General features: G+C 41.5%; 1 protein-coding gene across 2 annotated transcripts in view; it reads left to right on the top strand.

The window, feature by feature from the left end:
* Positions 1-14,909, top strand: part of myo10l1 (myosin X, like 1) — a 40,780-nt gene that overhangs the window by 1,782 nt on the left and 24,089 nt on the right. For both annotated transcript variants that reach the window (XM_031847996.1, XM_031847995.1), the window contains exon 2: positions 8,994-9,092. In XM_031847996.1, coding sequence (XP_031703856.1) covers positions 8,994-9,092 — 99 coding nt within the window. The remainder of the gene's footprint in view (positions 1-8,993; positions 9,093-14,909) is intronic.

Raw genomic sequence — 14,909 nt, 5'->3', positions numbered from 1 at the left:
AAGTGCAACTGCCATTTTTCCTGCTCCATTTCCCATCAGTCTGTGTGTAATATATTGATCATAGCATTGATTCACAGACCACACATCACCAACCCCGCATCCCAAGCAGGGACAGACTCTGAAAGCCCATGTGAGACCTGAAAATGGAGTGACTTATTGAGTTATGATGTTGAGGCCCGCAGTCCTGCATAAACTGCACATCTGATACCCAGAAACCTGACTTCATGCAGCGGAGAGCTGAGTAAGCAATTCTCTCGGGAAGTGTCGGTCCAACATCCACTTAGTTTCATTGCTCTGCAATCTTTATTTCATACCACTGCGCTCTTCCACTTGTCTCTATCCTTTAAACCAGAAAGAGTGAACAGCTGACCTCTCTCTCTCAACCCAGGCAGAAAACATGATAGCTGGCCGACCAGCCAAGCATGAAATGTCAGGTGGCAGTAGTCTACTGTATAATCCCCCCATATTCAAACTAGTTTGGTTAGATTTGGAATATGGTAGTTTCAGTGACATTATGTGCTCTGTGTTCGGATGACAGTACAGTGTAAAGTATGTCTCATTAACATAAGACGGCCTGGATGTCATGTGTCTGAGCAAGATGGGTGGCATTTTGTGTTAGTGTTTTGTGTGCGTGTGTGTGTGTGTGTGATAGGTCTGGACTACAGGTGCACAACCACCATGGGCCAATAACCAGGAGATAGACAGGTGTGAATGTGGAAAGAACAGCTTTGACACATTATCTGAAGCCTGCTGCCGTGTTGCTGTATTATATCTGCCTGTTTATAGCCTCTCTTTCTGTCATGTCTTTGGCAAGTACACAGTCCTCTCCTCTTCCTCTTCTTTGCTCTGGTTTCCCTCAGTCTGTAAAAAAAATAATTTACCACTCAAAGGCAATTTGTTGAGTGGCCACTACATACTGACAGTAGTAGAGCAATAAGAGCTTTCTCTCACTGAGTTGATTTTTTTCCTGCAAAGAGCACTACAATATTAATCATATACGTTCTGTATTTGATATAAGCTGTGAAACACTCTACACAAATAGCAAATCTCAAAGCAGCTTCCGTGTTTGAGCTTGAACCACGGTTGGAGTCATCTAATTGCAGTAAAAAATGCAGTCCTTTCTTTTGTGCAATGCATTTTGATGTAAAAAGCTTATAGGCGTGAATTTAGCAGTCCATAGATTGTGTTCCAAAAAAATGCATGATTTTGTATGAAGTGCATGCTGCAGGAAGGCTGGTTCAGTGGAGGGATGGGAACAGTCACTGGAGATGTGTGACCTATATTCAGCAGCTCCAAACACATTTGTTCTGCTCAGGAGCTGCATCAGCTTTACTTCTCTCTCTCTCTCTCTTTCTCTTTCTCTCCTCTTCCCTTCCCTCTGATGCTCTCTCTCTCCCTGCGGCCACACTTGGTGCGTCTCCATCTCAGTCAACCAACCTCTTTCGATGCTGCTCTGCCAGTCTCCTTCCTCCTTCTGGCGTTTTTCCTGCTCTGTCTTTCCTCTCCTTCCTGCTCCCCCTCCTGTCTCATTCTCCGGCTTGTTCTGCTTGTGTAGGTGTGAGAGTATAGCTCCGCTTCAGTCAAACCAAATTAAAGCTGTTTTACAGTGTGTGAATTAAACTAAATCTCCCAGAATCCTACTCTTCTTTTAAAAGGGCTCTAATGGAACTTGGCACTATCAGAATCAGAACATTTATATCATAATAAATCGCTACAAAAAGTTAAATAACAGCAAATGTAACAATGAGTATTTCTCTTTTAGTAAAGGATTTCTTAGCATTTGGAGAGCAGGAGTTATACTTATGCACTTAACTGTTGCCTGTTTGATTGATTAAACTATACTGATTACTGTATATAGGGCTTCATCTAATGATTCTTTTCTTTATTGATTAATCTGCTGATTACTTCCTCTGTTAATACGTTCATCATTTCAAAGCCCAAGGTGGCGTCTTCAAATGTCTTTTTTTTGGGTTTGACCAACAGTCGAAAACCAAAATTGGCTCAATGATATAAAACAAGAAATGGGAAATCCTAACACTGAAAAGCTAGAGCCGTTAAATTGTTGGCCCTTCTGTTAAACATTGACTGAAATGATTAATTGATAGACAAAATAGTTCTAGTCATTTTATTGTCAATATTCTGAGATTAATTAATAATTCATTACAACGTATTTATTTAAAATGAAATTGCAGTATGACTTTAACTTGGATTGGTTTGAGACTCATAATGTCATAAATTTGCATCACCACGTTTTTATTTATCTCTAAAAACATTCATCTTTTTCCACCTTGTACACAGCGAAGTCAATTAAAATGTATATGTGTAGCCCAAAGTCACAAATAAATGATATAAAATAGAATAAAAGTAAATATGAAGTTAGATCAAATTAAAGAACACAGGGCACCATATCCCACAATCCTCTCCTCCTGAACCCAGCATCCACCAGTGCTTATAGGAGTGAGGCTGTTTCCATGGTGCCCTGTTTCCACACTATTGCCGTGGAGTCTTGTTGCCAGGGTGTTGGTGGGGGTGGGGGGTGTGTGACTGTAGTTTAATCCAAGATCAGAGAGAATGTGATAATTAGCAGACTGCTCAAAACTGGCCTCTCAAAGAGGATTTGCACTGTACAAACACACACACACACACACACACACACACACACACACACACACACACACTTAACAGTTGATTCTATCTGCTGCCTTTATCCCTGTTTGTAATTTAGCATTATACTCTGATCTGGTTTACTTTGGATAAATCATTCATGTGTTTGTTTTGGAAATGAGGACAGGTTATCTGTCTAAAGCTTATATATTTTCCAGAATAATAATAAAGCAGCCAAACAGGGAACTTAATGCACTCACTCTCTCTGCTGATTATTTTCTCCTCAAAATCATAGTTAGCCATCCCATAAGACCTTTGATTAAAAGATAATAGGTGCTTGAAAATGACCAAACAATTACCAACAAAATTATCAGTTTTGGAAATATTGACATATAGAATTGTCCAGAATTGTTTCTTTATTCCCCCAGATGTTTTTTTTTTTAGTTAAATTTCAACTGTAATCTCTCTCACTGACAGATGTGACTCATATAGGACAGGTGATACTGACCCTCACCCACCCGCACACACAAACACATGTTGTTGCTCTCCTTCCAGCCGCCATAATCTGCTGAAAGCCTCGCCGTCCTGATTGTATTATCACCTTTAATGGAATATTACTGACACAGTTTAGGTCCCTGACACAGGCCGGGCTGCACCAGAGGAGACGGATCGGAGAGCTTTATCTCAGTGATGTTGTCGAGTCCCTTTCACACATCATGGACAAGTTAACCTGCTTCTTATACGATAGGCTCCATCACAGCCAATGCTTCTTACAGGGCTGTAACACCACAAGTGCACAGAAAGACCATTACAGCCACCAAAACCCTGACCTTCACAACAGGTGAAGTTATGATGACAACAATTTTACTGTTTATAAGTTAATTTTGTGCATCTATGAATTTAACAGAGGTCTCAGGTCTTGTCCGTTCTGGGTTACTGTAAAAACATGTCAGCTGCTCTGTGAGGAGGAGCAGCTCCATCTTTATAAATAAACGGCTCATTCTAAGCTTACAAAAACTCAATGATTCTTATTTTCAGGTGATAATACTCTAAAGAAAACATACTTTTTAATATATCACAGCAACTGCACTTGAAGGCACCATATAACAACAACTACAGAAACAAGCCCTCCATCCAAGATGGACAAGAACCATATTGGCAAGAGGACCCTCCCCTCCTCGCCTGATTAACTCACATAAGCACTTAACAACCACACCCACATCCACTCTCCTGTAAGATGTAATGTTAAAAACAATACATGCTCGTTTGCCAGAATCATTGCCGGAGGTTTCAGAAAGAGCCACAACACAGAAAAGAAAGGAGACAGAAAAGCAGCTGAGTTGCATTGAAGACATTATCATGTTGAATTATTAATGGCTGGTTGTGTTTAGTGAGTCCTGGATATGTATCCACTGTTGTTTTAACATTGTGGTAGTAGTGACTGTAATCAATGAGTTAATGAGTTCAGCCAGCCAGAGAGACAGCCATTCAAATTCATCGTAAAATGCACCCCTGACCTTTAGTCTCCAGAGTGTCCTCCCAGCTCCATGCTGGTCTGTAGTTTCCTTCCATTAGCTGGTGACTGGTCAGCTGTTTCTGTCATAATTTATTCATCCGTGTGTCATTCTGTGTATTCCTCAGTTTCAAGTAACCTTTGGTCCCATTTTCTCACTTTTATGTACTTTCATAACAGTTGTTCCTTTTCTCCCAGTTTCTGTCTCCTGTCTGTCTCCCCTGTTCTCCTCTCAGTCGATGATAGCCAGGCTGTCACACTTGCTTCTGTTCCTGTGGGTTACTCTTTTTCTCTCTTTCTGTTTGTGTCATTCTTTATGTTCCTTTCTCCTGAGACTCCCTAAAAACTTGGTATTTTACTCTGGGACCGTGCTGCTTTTTCCTTTTTTCCTTTACCTTTATCCTTACTACCTTTTAGCCCGCAAGCCATATGTCTGTATTTGATGGTGATGTCGCTCATTCCACCACTTTGTTCCACACTGAAATATCTCATGAATCCATGAGATGGGTTGACATGACATTTTGTGCAGACATCGTGGTCCCCAGAGGATGTCTCCTACTGACTTTGGCAATCCCTTGACTTTCCCTCTGGCGTCACCATGAGGTGGCTTTGAATTCAAGTGACTCATCATTTATTGAATGAATTTACTTAAATGATCCCCTCAGGAGGAATTATAAAAACTGATGATTTGTGGGACACTAGAGTACCACGGACGCCTTCTTCACTTCGCCTCCATTGTTTTTGTTTGTATGCGTTTTTGCCCACCAGCCAGTGTATTTTGTGTAGTTTTGTGTTGTATTCTGGTTGGTCTGTTGCTTGTAGCAGCAGTCACATTGTTAGACATTGGGGCTAAATTTCAGACACTGTCAAGATTTTGTTGCAGACTGTCTTTGGACTGACCAAAGATTTGATCGTATTTTTGTCATGAGTGTGAACTTTTGTCTCACACAACCCAAAATGGCACAATGTAAAGGGATATTTGCTCTTAAATGACTGTGCCCTGCTCTTCTATTCCTCTACCTTAATCCGTTTTTCGTGTTTCCATATCAACTGAAACACTTACGGGGATATTTGAGATAGTATTTATCACTGTAGTAGATCACGTCTTGACTCAGAGTGACCCTTACATACGGTATGTGCTGTTTGTGTGCTTTTATTTAACGAGGTGCATTGAAGCTCAGTTGAGGGGCTGTTGAACCTGCAGCTTGAAGTTAAGAACATGTGTATGCCTGCAGACATTAATCCTGTGTTTGGGGATCGTTGGGGCGTGAGAGTCTCTCAGAGGGAGTTGGTTCTTCATCAGACGCTGTCTCAGGGGCGATGCCTCAATCAAATGGCACGAGCGTCCATGTGATCGCCCGAGCAGAAACAAGGCCTTTATCAGACACACACACACAAACATACTGCTGATCAGGCGTCTAGGTCGAATGCTCTCCTTTGTATGCTCAGTAATGAAAGATTAGTAGAGGGTCAGGATTTTCTTAATAGTTCTCCCATTTTTCTTCTTGGTATATTCAATATATGATAATATAATCAAACCTGCCAACCTTCCTCTGTATAGAGGCCTTGATGAATGCATTTTGCATGTTTTATACATAGACTGTATATAAGAAGTTGTCGTCACTGCGACGACACCCATTGGTTTTTGGACTGGCACGTTGGCTGTCGGCATGTTGGGTTTTGGCCGTCTCCATCTAGGTTTTTGCAACCAGAAGTGACACAAGAGGGTGGAGTTATGTACAACCAAATGAATGAATGAATAAGACATACTTAGGCAACAAAAATGGTTACAATTAACTTTCATGAACTGAAAACACACTGAGAGAGTTCAAGTTGTAAGACTAAAACACGGACAACTCCCAGACTGTGACAGTGACCTGTCAACCACAAGGTGGCCGCATCCTAAAGCATACCCTGCTTTATTGTCTATTTTACTCTAAATGAGACCCCAATTTACTACATGAACATCATGCTGTATTGAAGAAGACATGAAACTACAGAAGCACCAAATAATCTTTCCTAACATGCACAAAGAAATTCATTGAATAGCATTCTTTGGGTGGGATGTTTTGGTACTCTTTCAACTCCTGTTGGTCAGAGAGCATGGTGTAAGATATGAGGTCAGGGGTCATGTTTGAGGATAAAGTGACCATTGAAGTTTAATGGAGCTTGACCAAAAGGTGATGGACAAAGCTGGAGGCCCTAGTTTGAATGCAGTTAGGTTTGAATTTCATAGTGAGAAACGGAGAGGGAGTGTTTTTACCATACATGCAGTTCCGAGCACACAGAAAGCACTGGAGTTTGTTGTCATGCATGACCATTCCTGTCTGTCTGGGCCAGTAATAGACAGGGGGAGGGGAGGAGGAGTAGGAAGGTGTTGCTGGGTGTAGGTTGTAATGCTGGCAGGTCATTTATAACCCTCTGTGTCTCCTTAGCTGCATATTCCCCAGAGATAGCACGTAGCTCAGGCAAAGTACATCGATCAGGACTAGAGACCAATTTACCTAAAGAGGAGGCAGATAGGGAGCCAGGCAGAAAGCAAAAACATGCATTATATTCTTATTTACGGAGAGCATTAGGAAAAATAGGGGGGAGAAAGTGTAAATGTACCACTAGTCCAGTATTATAGGTTTTCGTGGGGTCAGAGGTCATTTTATCAGTTAAAACATGATGTAGTAAAGTACTTGTGAACTGTGAGCATGAGCCTTAGGCTGAGGTGGTCATTGGGTCAGGTCACGGCACCACCATCATTATAATGGCTCTGTGTGCTGGAATCTGGCAGGCAGACGAGCTGGAGTTTGAGACAGGCTGACTGACTGCAGAGAGAGAGGATCTATAGGAGGGATGAGGGGGGGGGGGGGGGCTATATATAGAGGAGTTACTGAGGAACCAACAGCAGAGGCTCTTGAATTTTTCAGTTGTCAGAGTGAAATCGCATGTATGAGGCTTGTTTGTGCAAAGATTAGAGTAAATAAGCAGGAAATGTAACGTGAAGTGAATATCTTCAGATCTTAGACTCAAACTGTCCTCGATGAGGCAATCTATGGTGGAGCTTATAACAAGATGAATTGGTATAAAAATATTTACCGAGCTACTTTAGCTCAGTAGCACTAAAGACAAAGTACATTTAAACGTTAAAAGTGTTGGAAGAAACCAAATTTTGATCTGATGATGGCGCTGGAGGATAAGTCGCCAAAGTTACAACAATTCATCCTGAGGGGAACACAAAGGTCTACCACATTTCATGGAAATCCATCCAATAGTTGACAAGACATTGTACTGTGAAATACAAAGTCAACCTTAGGCCTCCGCTGTATCACCAAAGTCATGAGGATTAATCCTCTGGGAACCATGAATGTCTGTACAAAATCTCAAAGCAATCCATTCAATAGTTGTTGAGATAGTTCAGTCTGGACTCAAAGGGGTGAATCAGACGGATGTTGCCATCCATAGAGACTCGCCGCTAAAAATGAGGTTGCCCCGTAGTTAAATCTTTGTATCCAAAAGCATTCAGACTTTTCTTCCCCCTAAGCCTTATCTTCAGCTACCCAACAGTCTGTATATATAGTGTACTGTATGTGTGTGGGAATGATTTCTGCCTGATTAACTCCACAGCCTGGAGCAAGGACTGGTTTTCTATTATCATCAGTGCGAGTGTGTCAGATTGCTAAAGAGAGCAGGAAAAAGACAGAAAGACTAAGAAAGAGAGAGACGGGGAGGATCACAAAGAGATAAAAGTTGCCAGGGAATGCTTTGGGGGGGGAGGCACCATCTGTTTCTAAAATAATTCATTTCCAGCTCTCCTCTGCTGCTCCGCTCATTCACGTGCACACACCTGGTGTCCCACAGAGTCTTCTCAGGACTCAAACATCTTCTCAGGCTTAAGACTTGAGTAATCAAGTCTGGAAACTTTGTTTATTTTGTTGACACTTTTATGTTAATACTTCCCTCTTTCCCTGCAAAATAATTTTAACAGTATGCTGTGATTTAAATGCTCAATAGCTCAAAAATATTGTCAGTTACTGAGCATCGGTAACCCATTAGATATTGTATTTAGGAGTGATTTTTATAAAAAGGAAATTCATTTACATGTCATTTACAACATTTGTTGACATCCTCTAGAGCTCATGCTATTGTACATTTCAAAGCAATACAGTAAACTGTACAAGTTTATAGGAGGACATATGGTACATTTCCTGTCTTTACAGTACTTCAGAAGCTCTGTTGACTGCCTCCTCTTCTTATTTCCTTTTCTGTATCCTCCTCTTTCCATCCTCTATTATGCTGTGCCCCTTTTTAGGGATCAGAGGTCAGTGACTTTGTGAAAGAGGGCTTTGTCTGTGTGGAAAGGTCTCGGAGGAGCACACTTCCTCTGACCCTGAGTCCCCCCCCCCCAACACAAATACACACACACACACACACACACACACACACAGATGCCAAGCATTGTTGCTTCACCTTAGTGGAAAGTCCAGATGTTACAGTCTTTGTTTCTCATTAAACACATCTGTGACATCTGTCTGTTCACCCATGCACACTCATCATACATTCATACATACATGTCAGAGTCAAGGGTCGGGTTATGCTTGAACAGAACTAGTTTGTACCGTGTGTTGTTGTAGGACCATGTTGGAAATCAAAAAGGTTTATAGTTGTTCCAAATGGCTAGGAGGAAACGTGTGCACATTCTCAGACAGCCTCTGCTCTAAGGTAACAAAGTGTGGCACTAATAGTTGTTTAAAGAATAAAGTTCAAGCCTAGCTTCATGGCGTGAAGGCCACTCTAGTCAGCAGGGGGTTCAGCACTTTGCGTAACCAAATACACTTTTTTCGCACTGTTTGCTTTAATTCAGTCTTTGTGTGTGTCTGTGATCCAGGGGGCCCGTGTTTGGGTCAGAGAGAAGGAGCAGCTGGTCCCCGCCACGGTCAACTCCTGTGGAGATGGAACGCTTGTCGTCACGACCGACTATGGAGAGGTAAGAAACCTCACCTCCTATATGAGTCTCATGTTTTACCTGCAAGACATTTTAAAGCCTCTTCGTCATCTGTGATGAGAAAATATCCCGTTTCCACAAAGTCAAAGACATAAAAAGTGTATGTTTTAGTCATAGTTGAGTTTTACAATCCTAGCGAACCACCGAGCGCCTCTCCTGCACGGCTGCTGACAGCGCTGGAAGCCGAAGAGGCAATCACACTCAACGGTAGAGGAGGTTGTACCAGCTGACAGCGCTGGAGCAACAAACAGGAACAAGTTGCACTCTGTATTCATAACCCCTCTTTTATAGTCAACTTTTGTTGAAACAAGACTCTATTTGTAAAAGTTTGTAACCCTCCATGCTGGTGCGGTTGCAGCTTATTTCAAACCGCGGGTGTTGCTGTTCATGGTCGGGGCCTTAGAGAGGCTACCACGTTGCCACGAGTACACAGGTTTTTCCCACGAAAACTGTGATGATTTGGAAAAAATGTTTAATTATTTATGTGAAGGGGACTGTTGTTTTAGTAAACAGTATAAACAGAAGCAAATTGCAAACACTCTACAGACTGAAAACACATTTAATGATCTTAAACACTGTCAGCATTAGATTACTTCTGAATGAAAGCTGCTGTAGTTGCTTGTTATATGTCATCTTGACGGTGCATTAGTTTTCAGATAAAGGTCATAGTGGAGGTGAAGCAGCTGTGCAGGTTCATCCACTCCTTCGTGGATCGATAGAAACTCCTGGACATGATGCTCCACTTTCCTACCCCAGTTCCTTCCTTCCTTCCTCCTCCTCTTCTTCCTCCTCATATATATGCAAAATTCATCTCTGACACACATTCAGCCTCAGGAGGAGAGCTAGAATAGATGGAGAGCATTATGGGAGCACAAATGCACATTTCAGGATGTCAGACGTCAGGAGAGCTTGTCGTTGGTCTGAATGGCAAAGCCAGGTCGTCTGCTCCAGCCCCGGCCCTTTAACACCAACCCTCCGGCCAAAATAATGTAATTGAATGTTTAAATCTCATTATGAGTGTGTGTGTGTACGTGCGTGTGCGCAACTAATCTGTATCAGAGCAACATGCACACATTGGATTTAATGTTTTTTTTGATGGCTGATGTGTTTGGCACACACACAATAACATGCGCTCCAGTTGGCAGCGTTTAGACGGAGCTAATAATAGACTTGGTTCTGTGGCCCGAATTCAAGAGTCTCAATCCTTCCTTTTTACCCCCAAAGAACATCCACATCGCGGCTCTCGTTCACAGATGTACAATGGAACGAAGACAAAGAATGGCCAAATGTTGCTCTAAAAGCATCATCTTTTGATGTAGCTGCTGCGCCGTTCTTGATCGGGGACACAGCGGGATGAGACAGGCCTTTCCCAAAATAGGATTGGTTATTGGAGCAGGCATTCTCTTTGCTCTGGATTATGATTGTCCTTAACCTCCCCAACCCCCATCCAGTCCTCCCTGCCTCCCTCTGCCCTCCCTCTTTGCTAGCGGTTGGTGTTTAACTGTTAGCTCTGCAGGAGGTGGTGAATATTTGATAGAGAATCAGCAGGATGGGTACTTTAGCCTGTTAAAACAGGATCTGACCCGTGCAAACAGACCCAGGCTCCCCATCACTCCCTGTTGCTCTGCCCCTGGTTCCCATGATCATATATACAGTTTTAATTCCAAATATCCAAAGAGCCTCCTGAACCCTCGAGACATTTTAATAGAGGCTGCAATGGTGGCTGGTAGAAAAAAAGAAACATGCAAAATTTAACAGCATTTGGCTATTTTTTGGAGATTGTTTTATTTTTTCCTTTTTTATGTTCTGCTCCCAGCTGCCATGTCACTCTGGTTCTGTAATCTACAGGCCCTGACCCAGTTCACCACATTAACAATTCTGGGTTACAAATGCTGTGGCTGCAAAACGGCAAGCCTTCATGTCAAATCAGCACAACTCACAACACCAGGGGTGTATGTGCAAAGCCTTTACATCATTCATAGTCATTTTTTTTACTATGAGTGAGTTTTCATGTAACAGATAATATCCTGCAAACCCATTCCTTTAAATTGACTGTGTAATGTTGCATGTAACGGATCTTATGACAGTGATCTTATTGATTGCAAGGTACACAATCCCCCACCTTTTAGCCCCTCTACTCTAGAATAGAAAAAGATGTGACCATCTTTTCTACATTGCAAAGTGCCAAGTAAAAAAAAGTTGTATATACTTGACTTGCAAGTCAAGTGAGTGCTTAGTACGCTACAACAGCACAGCCAGGGACCGAAATCACAGCCGTACTTCTTTTCTAGTGGAAACAGTGCATTGAACGACTAATTCAATGCATCGTGCACTCAAGTCCAAGTCTGAATTCTCCTCCTCTAGTTCAAAATGTTTTAACCTTTCTGTATAAGATCCATACATACATTGATTCATCCATTTTCTGTAACCTGAGGCAGCAAGTAGCCCAGACATCCTCCCCCAGCCATATCTTCTAGCTCCTTTTAGCGTCTCCCAAATTGTTCCAAACGCTGGATTTTTGAGGCCAATACTGATATTGATATTTGACTATTAAAAGAAATCTGACTCTGCCAATATTAATTAAAACTGGTTATTAAAGTAATGTGACCAATATTTATACTGTTTCAAACATTTTAGATTTGAAAAATGACCTTGTCAGTGCTTTATAATGGACAAACGTTGTAAAAGTAACACTGTTTCTAACTTCAAATCAACATTTGGCATTTATATACAGCATTTTCTTGTTACTTGTACTTCGCTGACATATATACATATATTTATATATACATATGTACAGTATATGACAATATATAAGCCAATATATTGGCTGATTTATAGATAATTGGTGGAAGATCTGCTCTAAAGGGAGGCCTCCAGGAGGTATGCTTAACAGATGCTTTAACCACTTCACCTTTCTTCTTTCAATGTAAAGGAGCTGCATTTCTACTCTGAACTGCTTTCAATCTCTATCCTTTCAATCTTCCTCCTGTGCAGGAAGCTCATTTAATTTGCCTGTATTTGCATCATTCTTTAAGTCACTACCTTGATTAAAATCAGCCGATAAAACAAGAGGTAAAAGCAATCTCATTGGATCTGTAAAAACCTTGGATCATGCACAAACATCTCATCCATGGACCAAGGTTTCACCTTTCCTTTTTAAGTCTGTGCAGCTTACTGCGTAGAGAATATGATTAGATTGCATTAGATAAGAGGAAACTTGAATGAACCTGGAGTAAAACTGGGTCAGCAAAGAAGTGGATGCAGATAAATATAGAGCACATACATGTTATTAAGATATAATGAATGAACATTCTGCTGATAACAGAGCTGCAAATGGCTTGTGCTTGTATATGAAAGTAGAGCTGAAAAAAATAGTTGATTGATTTGTTGATTGACAGGAAATTAATTGGCAATAGTTTTTTATTAATTGATTACTTTTAAAACATATACTGGTTCCACGTTGTCATTTGTGAAGATTTGCTGCTTTACCTCGTCTCATATAACAGTTAACTGAATATCTTTTGAGTTGTAGACTGTTGGTCAGACGAAATATGCAACTTGAGTACGTCACCTTAGGCTCCAGGATATAATAATGGATATTTGTTTTATTTAAAAAAGAACAAATTTTAGACATATTTAATCACCAACTAATGATTAATTAAATTTCATATTTCCAAACTTGTATTTATAACCAGATATGTTAAGGAAATGCTGTGCCTGACAAAGATCTATAGCAGAGAGATAAAGAGAGTTAGCATCAGTCTCGTCCATATGCTCTAATTGTGATGTCCCAATGTATGTCTCTATAGGACACATTTAAACCCACACAGCAATGAACTGGACATGGGAAAATATGTAGATACAGACAGAAGACAACGCAAGAGTAACACCCACCTGCATCCATACACTTAAACAATACACACACACCAACATGTACACACATATTACGTTATGATTCATGGACGGTGTGTGTTATGTGACCTGGATTTCAGTAGGTAGCGTGAAAGCTGTAGCGAAAGCTCACGCGAGTGCAGAACATGCTGCAGGGATGCCTTACTCCTCGTGCACACACAAAATGACTTTGGACTTCAACACACACACACACACACAGAAAAACTGACACACTGTCAAATGCACCTAATTCAAAGTGCAAAAATTACTTGTTTTGTCTGATTTGGCACATACACAAGTTGATGTTGCTGTGTGATCTCGTGACCCACATTCCTCATCACAGTTTCATATTTCTACCCCTCTGAGGACCTCGTAGTTACTCACTCGCTTAGTAACAGATAATGACATTAACTCTGGCACACACAAACACTGAATCTCTCTCGTCTCTTGCTTTCTGTCGGTCTCTCACCATCCCTGTCTCTCTGCAATGTCCCTTATCTGTGGAAAATGAAGCAGGGATCCCCCTTGGGGTGGGATGAGTGTGGGTTTGCTAAATATTAAAGGATGATGACATATGGAAGGTGTTACACACCCCAGTGCTGAATGGGTGCTGTGGGGCAAAGAAGGCTTTAACAGGGTTTAAGCTTGTTTTTAACCTCCTCTTCCCAATCCAATGTACCAGATCAGTGGTAAAAGAAACAACAAGGGGAATGATGTTACCATGCACGGCAGCTGGATTCTCACGATATCACACAATCACGCGAGAACCATGGAATCGCAGGATCAAGAGATCTCACGAAAATCCACCTTGCCAGGCTTTAAGTAATGCGTTTGTGTCCAAACCACAGTGGCTCAGACCAATCAGTATCCTGGAGCTACTGGCAGCTACGGGTGTTGTTTAGGTGTGTGTGACGATATGGAGAGGCGACTGTTCCTTCAACAGCAGCGTCTAAAGAGTTAGCATAGATGCTGCATTGGTTATATCAGAACTGGAGAGTATTTCTTCATTGAAAGAAGAGCAAAGAACAAATGAAACAGATGTTTTCTTTGCGTCTCCCGACTGATTTTGGCTCCCGACTGGCGTTCTGATCGGTTGAAGTCAGCCCTGATATCCGATCATCTGTCAAGTGTGTTTTGAAAGTGCTTGTCCTTTACCAAAAAAAATCCAATGACATCTTCTCAGATGGTCCTTTGTAATAAACCATCTGGCATGTCACTTTAGGTAGGATGCACTTTTAGAGGCACAACACAAGTTTGGAGTTAATGTTACACTGCACATATGCAACATTGAGGGAATTGAGAGGAAACAATATATGTTGAAAGATTTTAGCTTCACATCAGCATTTTCTCCTTCTCATGTTATTTTCAGTGATGCAGGGGCTAGTGTTAAAACCAAGCCTGGTACTGTGAATGAGTTCACATAACTTAACCTAAAGGGGCTAAATTCCAAATTCAGAGCTTCTCTATGATTGAGAGTTTGCCTCCACACGGCTCTCAACATGGCAATGGTTGAATGAAATATTGAATTTAGCACATTTAACTTAAGAAATGTGCTTTGTTTGACAGTTTCCAATATTCCAGTCCAGTCCAAACGAGCTCACGATAACACTTTGGTTTAAAGATAAAGTGAATTGCCCAGCATTTCTGTCTGTAGCTGCTGCTTTTGCTTCTTTGATCTGAGGGGTCGGATCATACAAAATACTTCCTCCGTGTTCCCCAATCCTAATCTGACCAGTGAAGGTCTACCAGATCTGTTCCAAGGTCAGTGAGGAGAGCTGCAGCTGCTTACAGTGGGCTACTGTGTGATACTGTATCTTGCAGGGAATATAGGTCTGCAGAGTATATAGGTCACTGTGCCCACAGCTCTCTCTCTCTCTCTCTCTCTCTCTCTCTCTCTCTCTCTCTCTC

This window comes from Anarrhichthys ocellatus, unplaced genomic scaffold, assembly GCF_004355925.1.
Source record: "Anarrhichthys ocellatus isolate YVR2014 unplaced genomic scaffold, GSC_Weel_1.0 scaffold7, whole genome shotgun sequence".
Taxonomy (NCBI): Eukaryota; Metazoa; Chordata; class Actinopteri; order Perciformes; family Anarhichadidae; genus Anarrhichthys; species Anarrhichthys ocellatus.
This window is presented reverse-complemented; position numbering and strand designations above follow the sequence as displayed.